The 22,637-nt window shown below is 41.0% G+C and overlaps 1 protein-coding gene across 4 annotated transcripts in view; it reads right to left on the bottom strand.

Moving 5' to 3' along the window:
• Positions 1-22,637, bottom strand: part of CPEB2 (cytoplasmic polyadenylation element binding protein 2) — a 112,391-nt gene that overhangs the window by 35,251 nt on the left and 54,503 nt on the right. For 2 of the 4 annotated variants that reach the window (XM_061583824.1, XM_061583825.1), the window contains exons 5-6: positions 9,729-9,752; positions 1,142-1,312 (exon numbers count right to left, since the gene is read on the bottom strand). In XM_061583824.1, the coding sequence (XP_061439808.1) occupies positions 1,142-1,312; positions 9,729-9,752 (195 nt within the window). The remainder of the gene's footprint in view (positions 1-1,141; positions 1,313-9,728; positions 9,753-22,637) is intronic. The other 2 variants (XM_061583826.1, XM_061583827.1) reach the window with 1 other exon arrangement.

Here is a 22,637-nt window from a genome sequence, read left to right as displayed (position 1 = left end):
AAATTATGCATGGCATTGAGAAAGTGGATAGAGAAAAGTTCTTCTCCCTCTCTCACAATACTAGAACTCGTGGACATTCAAAGAAGCTGAATGTTGGAAGATTCAGGACAGACAAAAGGAAGTACTTCTTGACTCAGCGCATAGTTAAACTATGGAATTTGCTCCCACAAGATGCAGTAATGGCCACCAGCTTGGATGGCTTTAAAAGAAGATTAGACAAATTCATGGAGGACAGGGCTATCAATGGCTACTAGCTGTGATGGCTGTGCTCTGCCACCCTAGTCAGAGGCAGCATGCTTCTGAAGACCAGTTGCCGGAAGCCTCAGGAGGGGAGAGTGTTCTTGCACTCGGGTCCTGCTTGCAGGCTTCCCCCAGGCACCTGGTTGGCCACTGTGAGAACAGGATGCTGGACTAGATGGGCCACTGGCCTGATCCAGCAGGCTCTTCTTATGTTCTTCCTCCATAGGCAGCTTGCTGCATTTCCATGCTGTGCACTGAGAAATTCTTTCTCAGCACAGACTTGCCTATGGAGAAAGAGAATGGTCTCTCCCTTGACTGAAAAGAGCATGGTTGCAGAGTCTCACTGCAGAGCTCTCTCCCCCACTTCTCAGCTGCTTCCTTCTGAACAGATGGGACATGGGGGGAGACAGAGGCTGAAGGGATCCTCCCGTGATTTCCCCTTGTCACTGCTCATTGGCAGGAAAGAACTGAAGTATGAGAACCAGGACTGCAAAGGGGGAGGGGCTGAGAAGGAGAAAGAGAGTGGGAGGAGAGACTGATATGCTGAATGGGGTTGGACGTTTCCCATCAGTACTATAATCTCTACATTGAAGTAAGTCTCACTGATTTCAATAGGGCTCACTTCTGTGTAAGTGGGTATAGGATTGCAGTCTGAATTTCACATCTATTTGGTTTTTCCAATTTAATTCCATCAAGAACCAAGACCGTTCCCTCTCTCGCACTAGGGCTGCATACACACCATACATTTGAAGCACACTTTGCCCAAAAAGAATACTAGAAACTGCAGCTTGTTAAGGGTGCTGGGAATTGTAGCTCTGCGAGGGATAAACTACAATCCCCAGGATTCTTTGGGAATGCTTTAAATTTATTGTATACACAGTGTTTATGTCAAGCAACTCACCTTCATCAATATCTGGTGGAAGACCGCCAACAAACACCTTCCGAGAGAAACGTTCTATCCGTTCTCCATTCTGATGAGCAGAATAGCATGTAGGTGAATTCAGCACACCCACTTGATCACTATGACCATCATCCAGTAAGCCGTCATCTATTGGGAAGAGAGAAGAACGACCTAGGAAAAAAGAGAAAGAGAACGGAATACACTGTGAGTTATGGAGTCATTCAAATCTTAACTGCGCCATGAATTCACTAATGGCAAAATGAGGTGTCAGTGGAAGCTTTCCTTTGGAGAAGAAAAGCAGCTTTGGGGAATATCATTGGGACCATGATGCAGGAAGAAAAGGTTAAAAATACACTCCCTACATGGGATGGTTCCATGATTGCCCATCCATTATTTAAATGATTAAAAACAGATATGTGAAAAACGTGTTCACATAGTTTATGCATCATGCAGTTTGGCCCTTAATTGTCTTGGGCAGGCTACTATCTCTCAAACTCAGCCTCCGCACCTGCAACACGAACACAGTAACACAGACTTCCCATTAAAAAGGCACACCTCCCATATAAAGTTGCTGCAAGGATTACTAAGATCATACAAGTGAAATGTTCTAAATACTTAAAAGGACAATACAAATACTAATACTGCAACATACAAAAAGAAAAAGCAATTTTAAAGAAATTACATGTTTTCAAATGGCAAAAAACCAACTTGCTAATTTTAAAATAATTTAAGAGCAAATTCCAAAAGGCAAAATATTAACACATTGCATTAATTAATAATATGTACATTGTTTCATAGAAAATAAATTTTATTTATTTATTTATAGTATTTCTATCCCACCCTTCTACCCTACAGTAGGGCACTCAGGATGGCTACAATAAAATCGCACACATATATAATAAAATACACAATAAAAACACAAAACATTACAGTAAATTAAAATGCATAAAATATTATTAAAATACATAAAATGCATTATGTATTTTGAATGATTAATGCAATCTGAATGATTTATTGGTGTTTTAGACTGAAGAAAATGAACTTTGTATGAAAACATACTAAAAACCAAGTAAGTAAGCAGTCCAATACATTCCATATGCTGATAATCCTTAAACTGCACATAAAACCAGAGGTTTAACTAAATCTCCCGTGTTCCAAGGCTGAAGGGCATCCAAGACACGACACCATGCCTAGCTGCCTATATTACTGCTTCAGAGTAAACGAAGAATAGATATATTTCAGGATATATCTCACTTTCTTGGGAAAGGTTTCTGGGACTAAAACAAATTGTAATTCAGCTGTGGTGTAAAAGCACCTGATAGGTATTCTGAAACTCAAGAGACTATGCCTGGTCAGCAACTGGATGTGAACAAAAACAAAATAGCAAACAAACAAACAAAAGGCCAAGCTCACTAGGTGCTGAAAAAAATTATACAGCTACAAGAGTGGCTGTATACTTATAGTCAGCGTGGATTTTTCACATTCCGCAATGTTAAATTGATAATACCCCCATGCCATTCTGATGCTTCCCATAAGCTCATTTCAAAACAAAACCTTACAAAACTTATAGTCCTGAACTCAGAAACGCTTCCTTAACAACCCTCTCAATTTTCATGGCGATACACAAAACAGTCAGATGGAATAGAGAGTTCAAAGTATAAAAAGAGAGAAAAAACCCCTGGACACCTTTTGGACTTTTTCTCTGAGAGTTCTTATAATCTGTAGAAATTCATTAAAAATCAGCCATGTTCACAGAGTACCTATAATCCTGTTACTGCCCTTGCCCCATACTCTGACCTTCATCTGCAGTTGAAAAGTTTAAAAAAATGCCTGGCTGATTTTTAATTAATTTAAGACATTTTGGCTGGAACCCAATGATAGCACGGAGCATGCTCAGTAAGAACCAACTGTCAGAGTTCTAAAAGCCTCACAGCTGCTGAGCTTAGCTAATCAGGGGACCACACCCACACCAGACTTTGATTTCACATGAGACAGTCATGGCTTCCCAAAACATTTCACAGATAAAAACAATCAGATGCACTCTTTATATGGATTTCACATGGTTGTCAATGCAAATACAGAATGCTTCCAAGATTGCCTAGTCACTTCTGCTTGGATAGGTTTCCATTATTGCAGGCTGAGGATGCTGACAGGGTGCTTGGAGGGGATTCAACCCTTGCACATCTTCACTTGATCAGGGTAGAGAGGGTGACTGGCCGAGTCCAAGAGACAATGGGGATGGACTAGTTTTGGTTGCCTTGATGGGGATAGTTATGAGGCTGTTCCTGTAAAAGCTGTCTTTGGATCCTGATGATTTGGTGACACTTGGCTGTTCACTAACAGCCCTTTTTTCAGGGAGGTGTTTCAGCAGGTAGTGACAATTTCACTCCAGACACTCCTGGATGAAGCTGATTATCTAGATCAATTTCACTCTGGGTATGGAACACTTTGGCCACCCTTATGAATGATCTACACTGGAAAAGAGAGAGGGAGCCTTCCCTGCTGATTTTCTTGGATCATTCAAAAGTTTTCAATACCACCAACTATGGTATTCTTCTGACATGGTAGCAGGGACACTACCTAGTAGTTCTGTTCCTTGAGTAATGGAAAAGGTGCTGGGAGACAGCTGCTCTGTCCTATGATACTTCATTGTGCAAAGATGCACTGTGTTTCCCAGGCTATTAACATCTACATAAAACCACTGAATGAAGTCATTTAGGAATCTGGAATAAAGCATCATAAGTATGCAGATGACATTGCAGTTCTCCTTTAAATCTAATCCAGGTGGGGCTGTGGACATTCTGAACAGGTATCAGGAGTTAGTACCAGTCTAATAAACTGACATTTTAAACTAGATAAAACTAAGAAACAACCAAAGTACTCTTGGCTGGTGAGAGTAGATCAGAAAATGGGGGGTAGCCTGTTTTGGATGGAGTTCTACTTCCTCTAAATAATTGGGTCTACAACTTGTGGGATGTTATGAGATCTGGCCTTGCAGCTTTATGTGCAGATGTCTTCCATGGGATGAAATGCTTTTAACGAGCTTTGGCTGGCAGCATATATCAGTTACCATCTTTCTTGGAAACATGTGGCCTGACTAAAGCCATTAATGCTTGGCAACATCTAGGTTTGGATTATTGTAATGGGCTTTACATGGGACTACACCTATTATTTGGAGGCTACAACCGATTCAGAATGCACACTAGGATGTTAGCTGGGATACCTAGAAATGAGTATATGTCACCTGTAATTAAAGACCATTACCAGCTACCAGTTCATTTCCAGGCACAATCTGAAGTGTTGGTTTTGACCTATAAAGTCTCCTGTGGCTGAGAACCATGGTATCTGAAGGCCCACCTGTTTCCATATGAACTTGCCTGGCTGTTAAAATCTTTGCTGAAGGCTTCATTCTTCATTTCTCCACCATAGGAGTGAATTGGGGAACTTTTTGTAGTGGGACCTTGGTTTTTTAAAACACCGAAGTTGGTGGTTACTAGGCACCAAGAAAAAAAAATAGCTGTTTTCTCCTAGGCTTTTAGTGATTTAATGATTTGTTTTATTGCCATAATTGTTTTTTACTGCAGCATTTAGTCTGCCACTGGTGAGGTTCTATTATTATTTTACTATTATTTATGAGTATGATTTAATATGAGAATGTGAGCCACCTGGAAGGCTGAGAGGCAGAGTAAAACCCTTTTAAACAAACCAACGAAAAACAGACTTGGGATGTAATTTCACCATTATGGAGCCAAATTTTCAGGAGGCTCCTTCCAAAGCTATGCAAGCTTCCACCCTAACAGAGGTGGTAGAAAAGATTCACTTTTGCCCTCAAAGAAAGAACCAAGGATTTGGAAAAGGAATTCAAGAATTATCCAAACTAAAGAATATCAACGAAAGTAAGGTGAACTGATATGAATATTAACTCTAGAGAACAGAAGAAAATAATGTGTACTATGGTACTGGCCTCCTAACCCAAAAAGCCCATGTTGTCATAGCAACAGCACTCGCATCATTGAGAAAACACCACAGAGTGAAGAACAAAGGACAGAATAGGAGTCAAAAGTTCTCTTGTTTGTATACATAACACCTTTCATCAATACATAGTAACAAGGATACATCCTCCCTTGGATACAGCACATGATATCCAATGCTGTCTGTGCACAAGCAGAACAGACTTCCATTTGTGCAACAGGGATTCCTCTTCCCCCCCTCTTCCTTCAGCCCCCCTCCCCACACTCCCAAAATCTGTTCTAGAGGATTGAGGAACCTTTTGAGCAGATTTTAGAAGACAGAAGGGTGGGGAGAGAAAATGAAGTGAAAGCTGACGTTGGATATTACCCAGTGAGTATGTGTATATATGTTAAAGGAAAATTTAAGTTGAGCAGTTAATGCAGTAATAACCAGCAACTGTGCACATTCATCAGAGTTTATGGAGAATGTGCACATAATCCTTCCATGTAAAGGGAACTGTGGACAATTCCCAATCAATATACATAATATCCAACAGGCCTTGGGGAATGTACATATATGGACTGAATTCTGTACATTCTCCGGCCATCATGCAGGCCCCACAACAGTCTTTAGGGGATGTGCATATCTTGACTAAACTGTACATTATCTGGCCATTATGCACAATCTCCAACAGGCCTTGGGGAATGTACATATCTCAACTGCATTTTGTACATTTTCTCGCAATATACTTCTTCTCTGGTCAGTATGTTTAATCTCTGACAAACATGCTTTTTTCTGTATCTTGTTCAAAAATGTACAATCTGCATGCCCTAGGCTGCTTCTGGCTTGCTGTCTAATCTTATATGGCCCACAACATACCCTCCCACTGATCCGCACAGCAGCAGGAAGGGTGGAGGGTTCCAGATAAATATTAACATTTTTCTGCAATCCAGCCCCCTTTTCACCTGTTTCCCAGTCAGCTGAGCACCACAAAGAGGGGGGGGGGAGAAGGGAGAATAAAGTTTTAAGCATTCCCTCCTCCTCCCATGATTCCAATGGAAATTGCTCCATTTCCCCCAACCCCACTTCTATTAAGGAAAAAGCTTAATAGCTGTATGGGGTCAATCATCATGGAGGGAGGAGGGAGGATTTAACCAGCTGAAGAAAGGTTACCTAGCAGGGAAAAGACTGGAAGAGAAAGAGTATGAAGTACCTCTGATCCTACCTATTGCTATTTCTGGTCCTAGAACAAAGTTTAGCCAAGATATACGCATCCCCCAAAGCCTGTTGGGGATTATGCATAATGGTTGGAGAATCTACAGAATTCAGTTGATATATGCACATTCCCCAAGGCCTGTTAGAGATGATGTATAATGTCAGGAAAATATACAAAATTCAGTTGATATATGTACATTTTCCAAGGCCTGTTGGAGATTATATATAGACCAGTAAATGTCCTTCATGGAAGTATTAAGTGCACATTCTCCATAAGACCTGGTGAATGTGCACAATGGCTGGTTACAATGCAGTATATAGTATTCCCCTTAACAAATATTATACATACACGTGTGTGTGTGCACATGCATGTGCGAGCAAACTTGCTCAAAAGCTGACATATATATATATATATATAAAATAATGCACACATACATTTTGCCATGCATACAGCATACAGACCCAGAAAGTCTGTTGCCAATGTGGCTTCCAGCTGTACAGCTGTGTGTCTGTCTTTAGGCTATGGTAAAAATCACAATGTACACTAATGACATGTTAATAAGGTAAAACAGTCACATGTGTTAATATAAAGAGAAGCTTGGTGGGACCAGAACAAGGATCTGCCTTGTCCAGTATCCTATTCGTACGGTGATCGGCCAGGTATTTCTAGTAGGAAATCAAATGAGTAGGGCATCAAATATGATGTGCTGAGAATATGTGATAGCACATATGGTGTACGAGCAATTTTTCACACGGACTCCTGAAACTTGCTTCAAGAATTGCTTCATCAGAAGAGCTCCAGAAAGCGAACAAGCTAAGGTTTGAACACAGTCTGGTAGGAATCCAAGCCTTCTAATTCAGCAAGGAGATTTAAAAGTAGTATATGCTGAGCAGGTTTGTTCAAATGTCTGTGACGAAGAGATGTATTTAAGAAACAGGAAACAGTGCACAGCCAGAGAGATCTTGAATGGTTGATTGTCTAATTTCTTCAAAGTAAACAGACAACATTATAACGTAATAGACCACTGTGGTAAGGAAATGAATAACCTAAAAGGACTCTTAGTACCTTTGTGCATTTCATCTTTAGCTGTGCTTTGCAAACGATGGGCCTAAAGGCTGCCTAGCTGTCACTGTCAGATTTAAGGCATGAGCTTCATCTGGATTACATGCATTTGCATTGCTTGGTCCTTTCAATAAGGTTACGTGGAGTTAGTGAGGTTGTGTTGGTTCTATCCGATACAATGAAGCATCAAGATGACAAAAACGTATGTAGCCACGTTAATCCAACATGGATACATATACATTTTGTGTATCTTGGAGAATACCAAACTTAGCTGTGCAGGCAAGTGATCCTGAACCTGGGTGGTGATGGTGATTTTCAGCTACCTGAATATGAGACTTGACTTTTGGGAGCATTACCTCCAACAAGTAGGTAATGCTATCCAGTTGGGCTTGACAATGATTATTATGCTTTTCTTTACTTCTGACTCTGCCTCAGAATGGACTCAAGTGTTCCAATTAGGGGAGCAGACAGATCCAAATAACTACAAACAAAAGTGTCACTATTCCATCTGCTTGTCCTATCTGCTGAACTTCTGATGTCTGGAGATGGTATACTGGTTTGGCTGAGGGTGAATAAACTGAAACTTAATCCAGATAAGATGTGGGTTATGTGGGTAGTGAAACTGTCTGCTCTGGATGGATGTGCTCAATCAGTTTTAGATGGGAGATGCACTCCCCCTGAAGAACCAAATGCACAGCTTGAGTGTGCTCAAGTGGTGGTAGTGGCCAGAAGCCCTTTTACCAGCTGGTTCACAAGTTATGAACCTACAGAGGGAGAACGTACCTTGCCAACATTATCCATGCACTAGTGACTTGCAGTAGCTAGACTACTATAATGTGCTCCATGTGGGGCTGCCTTTGAAGACTGTTCAGAAACGTCAACTGGTACAAAACACAGCTGCTTGACTACTCTTTGGGACCAGGTGGTTGCAATACATTACACCAATCTTGTGCCACTTGCGCTGGATGCCAGTGTGTTTTCAGGTGCAATTCAAAGTGTTAGCAATTACCTTTAAAACCATAATTGCTTTGGGATTAGGGTACCTTAAGGACTCCCTGCACTTGTATCAGTGCCACCTGTACATTAAACTTCAGAGATGCCTACCTGGGTCAATGGGTAGGGTGATGGATATAGGGAACAGAGCCTTTTGAGCAGATAATTATGGAACTCAATTCCAAATCAAGCCTCATGCCTTGCTAATTTTAAATGAACCTTAAAGACTACTCATTTCACTATGGCCTGTGAGGGCTACTCTGAAAAAATGGAAATGGACTGCCTTCAAGTTGATTCCGACTTATGGCAACCCTATGAACAGGGTTTTCATGGTAAGCGGTATTCAGAGGGGGTTTACCATTGCCTTCCTCTGAGGCTGAGAGGCAGTGACTGGCCCAAGGTCACCCAGGCAGCTTCAGGGCTGTGTGGGGATTCAAACCCTGGTCTCCCAGGTTGTAAGCCAACACCTTAACCACTGCACCACACTGACTAGGATCTGATTTTGCTGCGCTAGCTGGTTTTTCTTTTATTGGATGGTTTGTATATTTTTAGACAGAACTGTGTATTTTTAAATATTTAAATGAATTGATTGTTCCATTTCATGGATGTAAGTGTGGTGTAGTGGTTAGATTGTTGGACTACAACCTGGGAGACCAGGCTTCAAATCCCCACACAGCCCTGAAGCTCACTGGGTGACCTTGGGCCAGTCGCTGCCTCTCAGCCTCAGAAGGAGGCAATGGTAAATCGCCTCTGAATACCGCTTACCTTGAAAACCCTATTCGTCGCCATAAGTTGGGAGTGACTTTAAGGCAGTCCATTTCCATTTCCATTTATACATTGTTGTAAAACACTTTGGGAGACAGTTGCACCTAAAAAGCAATCTAAGCCTATTAAATAAATAAATGATATACACCTGAAAATCTGTTCAGCACCTAGCACAGACTAATATAATTAAGACTGCACACCTCCTCCTATAATCCATTTTGGGACAGTGAAAATATGAAGATGTCATGGCGCTAACATCATGCCAACTTTTTCTCTCCTCTAGTTTTTAAAAAGCCTGTTCATAAGGTATTCACTGTAAACATGAATGGAGTTTATAAATACAAAAAAATCAAGAACCAACGTTTAGATAACACAAAAATCAGTATCTAAAGTAGATAAAGATTTTGCTGAAGTGAGGTCATGCAAAATGAATGGAACAAACTGTTATTAAAAATCAATTGGTAGTTTACCACCAACTTCAATGAGAAGTAATTGGCACCTTCAGAATCGCTGATTTGGAGTAATAGTCAATTACCAGAATAGACCCCACTCTAACCCCAATCAGCATTAGATTTATTATAGGAAACAGAAGAGAATTACCTCGTCTTCGCCCATAACTCCTTGCTGCATGTAAACAAAAGACAATTGTAAAACATCAAATAATGATATATATGCCCTCTTGGAAATACAATTATCACATAAGGGCTACACCAAACTCAGTTCACAATGATTGTTAATGATGTGCAATTTTACTTATATTCGATAAAAATATATTGAGCACTGGAGACACTTTTAAATATGGACATTGTTTTGGACAATTTTATTTAAACTATCATTTTAATGCCTCATCAAGTCTGTATAAGCTATACAGACTTGTGTGTAAACATTTTTAAAGTGTCTGTTTCCCATTTTCAGCTTTCATGATGGAATATAAACAAGATGATAGAAGTTTACTCTTAACAGAGAGCACATTCATTATTTTCAGTGTAGAAATATGCAAATGAATCTGAGAAATGTCCGGGCTCTTGGGACATTTTGTATTGTCTTTTGCAGTGGTAATACAATACTATAAGCTATGACCTTTATTTGCTATGAAAACAGCTGGAAGAAAATTAACTCAAAGGCTTTTGTCCTAAACAAAAGACTCCTTTTGATCATAAATTAGTTTTGCAGATAAGTTTTAAAAATCCCTGTGCCTGGCAATCACCACTCTGGTGTGTCCAAATGGGTCTCATTTTTTTACAGTTTAACGGCTGGGAGTGTTGCACATTCAGTTGCAATAGAAGTCTGCCTGGACCCTCTTCTTTGGCCAGAAATAGCCACATAACAATATTGTGTTTCACACACTGTTCTCTCAGACATTTAAGGTTCTGGAAGTGTAGTTATGAAACCTTGGAGAGCCATTGCCAGTTTGTGTCAACAATACAGAGTTAGAATGATCAATTACCTGACTTGACATAAATACATATGTATTTGACATAAGTACATATGATGGAGAATTTTTATTTTCAAATAAGCAAAATATATTTTTTATAAAGCTATAAAGGTTTATAATATTTTAAAAAGTTTAGTAGCCAGCCAGAACCTTTTCTTCTTGGAGCTATCTTCCCAGACGGTGCTGGTTTGTATGGAACAGCTAGAACTCTACAAGATAACATAACACTGACCAGACACTGAACATTTCTGTACTCTCAAAAACATACGAAGGATTGCATTAACTGAAATGCTTACCTCATGTACTGGTATGTGAAGTACTGAACATTGCCAAATTGACTAGAACATAAAATAGACAGTGCAATGCCTATGTAATATCTATGTAATGTTTATGTAATGCCTATGTCATACTGATGTGTAACCTCCTGATTGGTAGATGCTAAAGTTTTTGTCCTGAAATGTATAAAAACCCCAGGCAACCAGTGCCATGTTGCAGTTCTCCACTCACTCTGAAGGAGACTGACCAAGCGTACGCTTGTCATCCAATAAAGGCCTACCTTTTTGCTGCAAGCCTGTGTCTTCAATTCCCTCAAGGACTCCCAGTCCAATGAACTACAAAAATCCCCATCACATATAGGTACACAAGACAGCTTCTTATGTACCAAGTCTTTTCTAACTCAGGGTTTCCTTCTGCCAGCTACTCTAGCACAAAAAACTGACATGTTGTGTAGGTACTTATTTATTCTTAAAATATATACATTGCTTTTCATCTCATCTGGATCTCAAAGAATCTTACAAAGAATAAAAACATATAATATACAAAATTTAAAACATCAGAGAATAAAATACTGGAGCAGCGTTCATGGTGCAAGGGATTGACTGTATGGGAGTCACTCACGTAGCTCAGTTCAGGCAGCGTGTCAACCAGTAGTTTGAGTTAATTATACTTTAGGACCCAGGCCACAGTATGAACTTCCAAATGTCCAACAGGTAAACCATGGTTTAGTGCTGCTTGTCTGCTTTCATTTCCTCTTGGCATGGTGCTTTTATTATATTTATTTTTGTTTGTTTGTTTGTTTGATTGATTTATATCCTGCCCTTCCTCCCAGCAGGAGCCCAAGGCTGCACACAGAAGCACTAAAACACTTTAAAACATCATAAAAACAGGTCTTAAAATACATTAAAACAAAACAACATTAAAAACAATTTTTAAAAAAGCTTTAAAAACATCTTTAAAAAGAGTTAAAAACATTATAAAAACATATTAACAAGCAATTCTAACACAGATGCAGACTGGGATAGATCTCAACTCAATACCTGATGGAACGCCTCTCTCGATACGAACCCACCCATACACTACGTTCAAGATCAAAGGCCCTCCTCCGGGTGCCTCCTCCAAGGGAAGCTCGGAGGGTGGCAACAAGGGAGAGGGCCTTCTCAGTGGTGGCCCCCAAATTATGGAATGATCTCTTTGATGAGGTGTGCCTGGCGCCAACACTGTTATCTTGTCGGCACCAGGTCAAGACTTTCCTCTTCTCCCAGGCATTTTAGCATGTATTTTAAATTGTTTTTATATTGTTTTAAATTTTAAAATTGTGTTTTAAATTGTTTTTAAAATATGTGTTTTAAATTGTATATTTGTTTTAATGGTTTTGATTGCTGTAAACCGCCCAGAGAGCTTCGGCTATGGGGCGGTATACAAGTGCAATAAATAAATAAATAAATAAATAAATAAATAAATAAATAAATAAATAAATAAATAAATAAATAAACTTAAAAGCCTTGTTGAAAGAAGAAAGTATGCCAACTGAACACCATGGTTTCTAGTTCTAGATGCTGGCCAATTCCAAATCATGATTCGCCTATTCAGACATCACGTTAAACCAGTGAAGTGTGGATCCCTCCACAAATGAAATCTATTTTATCATGTTTAACTTGTACATAGCAGACAAAACTAAGAAATTATACAATGTTAATTTTATATGCTGTATAAATACCTCAAAAATGTTTCCAATAGTTGAAAGTATTCAAACTGAAGATATGATTGGGGGGGGGGAATAAAAAAGCACAACTAATTTGGTTTAAATGTTGTATTTATTTTTGGTATATCTTAGTATTTATATCTCAAAGTTCTCAGGAAGGCTTACAGGCAAGGATAAACACAATTTAAAATACATTCACATAAAAAACAGTATCAACTATAAGACATACGAAAGCATCATAAAATTATTCAGATATACAGCCTAAAAACTAAAACAGATAAAAGGTCCAAAAATAAAAAGGTCTTCACCAGGTGTCAAAAATGCCAACATTCCAAGTAAGTACTAGGGAAGTCTCTCTGGAGAGACCATTTCATAATCAGGTGCCACCTCTGAACCAATCCCCTTATCTAGTAGCCACTTGCCACTGGCACCTGGAGGAGAGCTTTAAATGAAGAATTTGGGCAGGCACATGTGGAGACAGACAATTCTTCAAGTACCCAAATCATATAGGATTTAATGGTCAAAGGCAATACTTTGAATTGTGCCCATAAATGGATTGGAAACCAATATAGTTGATAAAGGACTGGAGAAAAAAGCTAGTATTCACCAATTCCCAGTCAGGGCAAATTAAAAGCTTTATCTGGAAATTATTTGTATTGGAATACTTGTAAATATTTTAAGAAATAACTCAATATTATAAACTTTCTTACTGTTTGCATTTTGAGAAAAACTTATTGCTATCTATCCAGAAGTAAGCCCTACTGAGTTCAATGGGACTTACTCCCAATTAAGTGTGTGCAGGATTGCAGGTTCACTTTGGCACACCCAAAGAGCTATGCACTCACATTATATATGCATGCATGTTTCCCATTAATAGTTACATGCAAACAATTATTTGCAAATTTGTAACTGCCCAATTTTGACTGGCACTGTAGTCATTTATTATGTTATTAATTAATTTTATGAAAACAATGCAGTTTTGGAAATTGATTTTTTCCATACAAAAAATAAAAGCAGAAAATTTACTTCTCCACATTGCTGTACTAAACAATAATTAATGTTGCCTTAATCATTGGTTGGTATAATGTCTGATTAGGATCTGTATAGATGAAACCTAACATGCAAAACAGTAACTTTGACTCATTTTCAGTTAGAACCAAAGTTTCATAATACCTGAATTCATGGATTTTTCTGCAGGAAAAATTTGTGAAGGTGTTTGATGTATTTATTTTACAACATATCTATACCTCTCTTTCCTATTACAAAAGTGGTGCATGAACTATATAACTATAAAAAAGAACAACAGAACAGCCATCAAATAATAAAATCTAATATATTGCTGCAATGCAGATGTACTACTGTCCCCAAAAACTGCACAGAAATAGTGTATGAACAAAAAGAACAAGAAATATATTAACGTATTATCACAAGTTATCATAAGGTTTTTTTTAATTACAATACTTCTAAAGACGCATTGTCAATTTTATTGATCTAAAACTTTGTCAACATTCTGTTTTTTTGTCTTTTAATAGGCTACTGTGAAGTTAAGAATTTGTTTCAAACAGTATATTAAGTATATAACTTGTTGGCAGTATTGTTCTACGAGCTTTAAATTCTCCTTTTCAGATTAGTATGTTCTTAGGAAACAACAAAAACATGAATATTTGCATCTCCTGTAGCTAGTTTCCCCCAAATTCAATTATCTTTAACAAAACTCCTACAACTCTGATTTTATAAATAGCTTCTTGGCCTTGAAAAGAATCCTATTGTGAAAATTATTCTGAAGTTCAAATACTCTTCTTGGTTTAATTTTATGTCTTTCAGATTAACGGCAAGTTTTTTATTTTTTAAAAATGCTGTTAACATATTTTTTCTCATAATAATATTTTTCTCATAATAAAGATGTGCACTTTCCCCCACAGGTTATTTAGTGTCTTCACCTCTCATGCTTTACCCCATGCTTTCAGTTTCCCAGATAACAACTAGCAGAGACGGTTCTAAAGGGTGGCCAGGTGGGGCACTGGCCTGAGGGCCCCTGGAGCTACAGGGGGCCCTCCACTCTCCTTCCGCAATACACGGAAGCATCCATGGACCACCATCCCTCTGCTTTACCTACCTTTCCATTGTTTTTGGCGGCGTACAGATTTGCCATAAATTAAGATGGCGGCCGAGGTTTCCTTAAGGGGCTGAAGCCTCTGCCACCATCTTGGCTGATGGCACACATGCGTGCTACATGCGTGCGTTGCTGCCATCAACAAAGATGGCGGCAAAGGCTTCAGCCCCTTAGGGAAACCTTGGCCGCCATCTTGATTGATGGTAAACCTGCGCACGCTGCAAAAAACAATGGAAAGGTAGGTGAAGTGTGGGGATAGCGGGGGGGGATAGCGGGCGGCACAGAAGCTCCTGTCTTGCAGTCAGCAGATGCGTGGAGGGGCCCAGGGCAGGCTGGTACCCAAGGGCCCTGGCATGCCTGGGGCCGGCCCTCACAACTGGAACTCCAAACAAGCTATCTGTGTCACAGAACTCACAAGAAATGTCAGAAGGCAACTGATATAGTGCCTTCGGGTCTGAACCAACCCTATGTATGGATAGGAAACTGGCTGTGTTTGCATGTCACATGTCTGTGCCCACTTTGCTGCAGCATGAGCTGGGAGGAAATAAGTCACAATCCCTGGTTAAGCATTACACCCAATCCTGGGATCTTGGTTTGTTTTACTCCAACAAATCACGATCAGTCTGCCAAGAACATACCTTAGCTATAGCTTGTAGTTACTTGGAAGCTAAATAAACCACAATCTCTGGTTTGGATATGTTGCTAAACCAGGAATCATGGTTTGTTTCTTTCCAGTGACAGCAGGGTGGAATGAAGTGGATGCAAGTTCACATGTGCACAGTAATTCATGGTTTATGGCTGGGATAGGGAACTGGGTGTGGCCAGTGGATTGGATCTTTATGTCCCCCACAGGCCAAGTTTGACAGGGAGGAGGGCACCCCAACTTGTCAATCACCTGATGACTTCAGAAGACCCATTTTTGTCCACTGGGACTTGTAAGGTGCTGTGTGCAGTTATGCAAGCCCAGACAATCAGCTTGCATAGCTCCATGCTGAAAGCACCTAAACCCTGAAATCAAATGATCCATCAGGGCGTGCATAGCTCTGTGAGCAAAGCACTGATAATCATCTGATAATCTGGATTTGTACAGCTCTGTCAGCAGGCCTGACTCCCAAAGCACAAAACTACTCCTTTCATCCCAGCTTCTACGGCAAACTGAACACCCATCTCACAGAAGGCAAACAAATTAATATATCCAAATCACCTCATATTAGTTTCTCTAAAATTAATTTATTCACCACAAATAGGAAGATCACCCCAAATTTATTTTCCCCAAATTTATTACCTACCCCTTGTTCAACTGACTAGTAATATGTTCCTTTCACCTCTGTCAGCCATCACTCCCCCCAAAGTCTTCTCCCCTCTGAAAGATCATCAGCCATACATGCACACACCTGTACACCCTTTCTCTCCAAAGATTATCACCCAAACAGAAATGCAGTTTACCCAACAGTTAATAGTAAACCAACAAAACAGTTTGATAAAAAAGGAAAATAACTGATAAAACTACAGATGCAACAAAATTTGTGTTCCCCCTCAAACTTACAATAAGGTACCAGTGTTTTATATATTGTATGTATGTATCCATGTTCATAAAAGAAAAGTCTTCAAGATACAGAATTCATCCCCAGCAGACTAGAAATGTCCCTAGTGTTCAACAACACAGATTACAGGCAAGTTAATCTTTTAACTTTTACAAGTTAAAATGCCCATGATGTACAATGTCTACCAGCGGGAGCTTGTGAGGGGGATGGGGACAGTGGTATCCTCCCAGGAATTGTTGGGATAAGGATGGAATGGGACAAGGCCAGAGGAGAGCTGGATTGGTGGTGGAGCTACTGCTACCAGAGCTACTGCTACCAAAACAGCTCTCCCACAACTTCATCACCGCCACCTTATCCCATCCTGATGAGGGCAGCACCACCATCACTGGGAAGACAATATTACCTTCATCACCACCCCTCACAAGCCACAAATGTGATCTAGTGACAAAGCTTGGGTACAGCTGAACTACCACGAAGTATAACCACAGGCAGCAGATTGTGGAAGGCACTTACATGGAGCCTAACTGCAAAAATGAGAAGGAAATTCACTTATAATCAGTTGTGGACAAACATGGTTAGCACCAAAAGGTTTCGGTGGAATCTGTCAGATGATACTGCTGTCTCCATGATGAAGCCATATAGTCCCTTGACAGCACTGTTACATGGCAAATGCAAGGTGCTATAGAGAAGCCTGTTGCCTCCGCTGCTTTGAGGGTTTATCACAAGAGATGAATGCTAAAAAAATTCACCTTGACTAATAGACAAACATACATGTGCAAAAAAGGCTCTTCAAACACTCCATATACCTTTAAAAATTCTTGCAACCAAGTCATCTCGACATTTATTGACAGGTGCCCTTCCTCTGGACTCAGCCTGTGAGGTTAAAATGGAACTCACTGACTTGGCATTTCCTGGCAAGCAAGATAACTAAAGCAGATATTCTGGCACACCAACCTGCTAAACATCTTTGTTCATGTCAAAACAAAGATTGCTGTGTTGTCTTGAGCATGTGCATCAGGATGCAAGATATTAGCAAAAAATATCATCCAGTATCTCACTGTGGAATAAAACCAACAAGGAGTATTTTGGAACCTTAAACTTTAATGCATTATGGCATAAGCTTTCAAGGGCAACGGTCCATTTCAACAGATCAGATGTATGAAGTCTAACATTAAATTGTAATCCTAAATTAGGATTGCACCTCATGCATCTGATTAAGTGGACTGTGGTCTATGAAATAGCCAAAATAAATGTGTTAGTCCTTAAAGCAATATTAGACTCTTTGTTGTTTATGCTGCAATAGTCTATGCCTTTGGAAATTGTTACCATGAAGTACATGGATCACTTTTTGATAAAAATAGGGAACGTAAGGTCACAGGGTCAACTGTGACCCTCCAGGCCTCTGCATCTGGCCCATGGAACTCTTTCCAGCCACACTCCCTCTTCCCTAGGCCACATCCCACAGACATCTTCCCTTACATCACCCTTGCTTGTTTGGGGAATGTGTCCTTGAGGTCTGATAATATTTCTTGCTTGCCTGGATGGAGGGCAGTGTGAGCTGTGTAGCTTACTCTACAAAGGTAAATTTCACATTTATTACACTGCCCACCCACCGCTGGAACATAGTTTCCAGAAGATTGCCCAGAAAAGAATACGGCTGTGGGCTAAAAAAGGTTCTCTACTCCAACATGGATTGTTGTCAATAATTGGGAAGATCTTTGGAAAAAATATCACATGGTGTCAGATTCAGGACTGGCACACAAAACTGTGACTGGAAACAGCTCTTATGAGAGTTTAAGCAGGGTGTGTGTGTGTCCATACACACACACACACACACACATATGTATACACACATATACACACACACGTAATTGTGATGTACAAAACAGAGGTTTTTATTGTATTATCAAAACGTTTCGGCTTCCGCCTTCATCACCTGCTAACATACAAATGCTGTTCCCAAGGTGGCAGTTATAGAGCTTTGAGGAGGCAATGTTCAGAGGGACTTCATTTGCGGAAGCTAAGTGATGCTGGTACCGTCCTCCAGGTTCAGGCCATGTGGTGCCAATGTGTATATCCAAAGGTTCTCCCTTTTAGTCAATGCTGCTGGATCTGTTGGCATCTCTATAGCTGTTATAGAAAGGTCCAACAGGCTGTGACCCTCAAGGCTGAAATGTTTTTGCAACTGGTTGCTCTACCTTTTTTGTTAAGATTGCCGATTTGTGGTTTCTAAAATGTGCGCGTAGGTCAGTTGTGGTTTTTCCTACGTATTGGGTATGACATCCTGGTCTTTTGCATTCGACGACGTAAATCATATTGCAGGACCTGCAGGTGATGTTCTGTTTGATATAATATGTCCTGCCTGTCCTAGTGCTTGTAAAAGTGGCTGTCTCCCTGAGTTACACAGGTGATACAGCGTTTGGAGAAATAAGGATGAGACCCAGGATTGGTAATCGGTGGTTTAAGCACAGCTCTCACTAACAGTTTGCGCAAATTAGGAGGCTGGCATTTACGTGCATATATTTTTTAGATGATTAACGGAATCCTTATAGGGAGAGCAAGCTTGGGGGAAGTTCTGTTTGTTGCTTTTAAAACTGCACGCACGCACACGCACACACACTAACTCACCCACTAACTCACCCACTAACTCACCCACTCACTTCCTCCCAGCAGGAGGCCAGGGCAGCAAACAAAAACACTAAAAATAAACTTAGTTTATTATAAAATAACAGACTTAAAATAAATTAAAACAAAACATCTTTAAAAACATTCTTTAAAAGAGCTCTGAAGACATCTTAAAAAAGAAAAAAAGAAAAAAGATTAAAAACATTTTTTTAAAAAGGTTTAAAAAACATATTAAAAAGCAATTTCAACACAGACACAGACTGGGACAAGGTTTCAATGTAAAAGGCTTAATTGTCTTCAATAGGCGCCGAAAAGACAACAGAGATGGCACCTGCCTAATATTTAAGGGTAGGGAGTTCCACAGGGTAGGTGCTGCCATGCTAAAGGTCTGTTTGCTATGTTGTGCAGAACGGATCTCCTGATAAGATGGTATCTGCAGGAGGCCCTCACCTGCAGAGCGCAGTGAGTGACTAGGTATATAAGGGGTAAGACGGTCTTTCAGGTATCCTGGTCCCGAGCTGTATAGGGCTTTGTATACCAAAACTAGAACCTTGAACTTGGCCCAGTAGCAAATGGGCAGCCAGTGCAATTCTTTCAGCAGCGGGGTGACATGTTGGCGATACCCTGCCCCAGTGAGCAGTCTCGCTGATGTATTTTGCACCAGCTGCAGCCTCTGGACCAACCCCAAGGGCAGCCCCACATAGAGCGCATTACAGTAATCCAGCCTGGAGGTTATCAGTGCATGGACAACAGTGATCAGACTATCCCAGTTCAGAAACAGCCGCAGCTGTCTTACCAGCTGAAGCTGGTAAAAGGCACTCCTAGCCACTGAGGTCACCTGGGCCTCTATTGACAAAGATGGATCCAGACTACAGACCTGCTCTTTCAGAGGGAGCATGACCCCATCCAAAGCAGGCAACTGACTCATTATCTGAACTCGGGAACCACCAACCCACAGTGCCTCGGTCTTATTGGCCCTCATCCAGCCTACCACCGAGCCCAGGCAGTGGTCCAGGGCTTGCACAGCCTCTCCTGATTCAGATGTTAAAGAGAAATAGAGCTGGGTATTGTCAGCGGAGTGCTGACACCTCGTCCCAAATCTCCTGATGACCACTCCCAAGGGCTTCACAGCATAGGGAACAAGTTAAACAGTATGGGGGACAAGATGGTACCCTGCGGCACTCCACAGCACAACTGCCAGGGGGCTGAAAGACAATCACCCAATGCTATTCTCTGAAAACGACCTTGGAGATAGGATCGGAACCACTGTAAAACAGTGCCTCCGATACCCATCTCACCAAGTCAGTCCAGAAGGATACCATGCTCAATAGCATCAAAAGCCGCTGAGAGATCAAGTAAGAATAACATGGTCACACTCCCCCTGTCCTTCGGGATCCCGATAAAGGTCATCCATCAGGGCAACCAAGGCTGATTCAGTCCCATAATCAGGCCTGAACCCAGTCTGGAACGGGTCAAGATAATCTGTTTCATCCAAGAGTACTTGCAATTGCTGCGCCACAACCCTCTCATCACCTTCCGTAAGAAGAGGGTATTTGCGACCAGTTGGTAATTGTCGCAGAAAAATGGGTCCAGGGTGGGGTTTTTCAGGAGTGGTTGTATCACAGCCTCTTTCAGGGCGGCTGGAATCACTCCCTCCCGCTATGATGCATTGACCACACCTTGGATCCACTCAGTCAAACCTCCTCGGCAAGCTTTAATAAGCCAAGAAGGGCAAGGGTCGAGAGGACACGTTGCTGGCCGCATCATCACAAGCACCTTGTCTACGTCTAAGCCAGGGTTGGGAAACATTTTCAGCCAAAGGGCTGCATTTCTCCATGGACAACGTTCCAGGGGCCACATGCTACTGGCAGATGGGCCCAAACGCAAAAGCTGATGGAGCTGGAGGCAAAAAGTGGGCAGAACAATGGGTGTCACTCTTACCTGTGTACATTTGGCTGCATTTTAAGCTTATGAAAGTCAGAGGTTTCTACACGTCCCTCTCCATCCAGGCAAGCAAGAGGCATTGCCACAGCTGAAGGACACATTCTAGCCTGACAGAAGCACTCAAGGAGGGCATTGAGCAGGGCCAGTGAGGGATGTGTCCTGGTGAGGGGGATGCAGCCTGGGAGATCCTTGAGGACGAGACAGAGAGGCCTGGAGGGCTGCATTCAGCCCCTGGGCCTGAGGTTCATCACCCCTATAAGCAGTAAAGGGTTATGATTTACTCATTAAAAGTTACCAATATGATGCTTATGGTAGGTCCTGTAAGGACTGCAAGATTCTCATCCTTAAAAGGCCTGCTGTGTCAAAGCAAGTTTTTGTAGCTTGTAAAATGACAGGAGGTTGATCCAGGAAAGACAAAGAGAGAGTCCAGCTCAGTAACAGTAGCTGAAGGAATAGTGATCCCATCTTCCTTCCACCTGAATGTCTTGGAGAGGTCATGTGAGGCAAAGCATCACTGGTTATTGACACCCACATCTACCTCTCTATAACATCTGAATCAGACGAGACTGTGCAGGTGCTGAACAGAATCAAGTAATCTATCACTATGCAAAATACCCCTACTATGAGACAAAGTGCAACTGTAAATCAAATGCCTCATTTTTAAGAACTAGAAACAACAACAAAATTGCTCTTAGTAATAGTGATTATACTTCAACCTGAATGGTGATAATGCATAATTCAGTTTCATTCCTAGTTCTAATGATCTGATAAGGTGCCAGAGGGCACCAGCAAGAGCACTTAGTGGGTGCAAAGGCTAAGAGAGCATCAGCCAACACTGCCCTGGTTGCTGGAGCCACCACCTAAGCCGCTCTGAAGTAGAGCAGGGAAGGAACATGTCTGTCCAGCTACTTAAGCAATAAAGCCAAACAACACCTGACTGCCCTCTTACACATGTGGAGCTCAGGCTGCTCCTTGGTTTACTGGGGACCTCCAGGTGATGAAGCTGATCAGGAGATTGCTGGAGCACATCACTTTGTGAGGACATAACAGCACATTATTTATTTATTTATTTATTTATTTAATTTATATCCCACCCTTTCTCCCAGAAAGAGCCCAGGGCGACATAATTGTGCCTGCTGTGTGGCAACAAGGACAGCTTCTTTGCTGCCTCTATCATATTCTCACGTAGCTGTCCAGCAGAGTTTTTACAAGTAGTACCCCCGTAAACTCAGTTTTGAAGCTCTTGGAAGCTCACTGTAACCATTTTGGGAGTCACTTTGAGGATAAAATTGCCCACCTTCATGCAGGCTTGAATACTACTGCTGATCTTTGGAGGTGTCCAGTAAACCATTTTGTCCTATTTTGTTGGATCAGTTTTAGTTTTTATTTTATTTATTTATTATCTTTATTTTTACCCCGCCCTTTTTCAAAAATTGGAACTCAAGGCGGCTTACAAATAAAAGCGGATACATATAATAAAAAGATACAAGAATCTGCATTAACCTAAAATCAAACTGTTGACGACTCCCGAGAATATGAACAAGATGCCTGAGGCTACGCAACATATCGCATGTTGTCGTGGCCCATGCCCTTCAGCCTGGTTTGTACCAGCCATGGCAGATTGAGTGGGTGGATTCAAAACATGGCAAATGCTTCCTTGGAATGGGTCCCACTGGCTTGAAATAGGTAGTGGTGCAGAGTCTTTGGAAAAATAACAATCTTCAAACACCAGAGGTTTATGCTATCACCTTTTCTAGGCAAGTTGATCAAGAGGATAGCAACAGTTCAGCTGCAGACACTCTTGGATAAAACTGATTTTCCTGACACATTTAAATATGGGTTCAGGCTCAGGTTTGGGAGGGACTTA

This window comes from Rhineura floridana, chromosome 9 (assembly GCF_030035675.1).
Source record: "Rhineura floridana isolate rRhiFlo1 chromosome 9, rRhiFlo1.hap2, whole genome shotgun sequence".
In the NCBI taxonomy this organism is placed as follows: domain Eukaryota; kingdom Metazoa; phylum Chordata; class Lepidosauria; order Squamata; family Rhineuridae; genus Rhineura; species Rhineura floridana.
The sequence above is the reverse complement of the archived record's forward strand: the minus strand, read 5'-3'. Positions and strand labels throughout refer to the sequence as shown.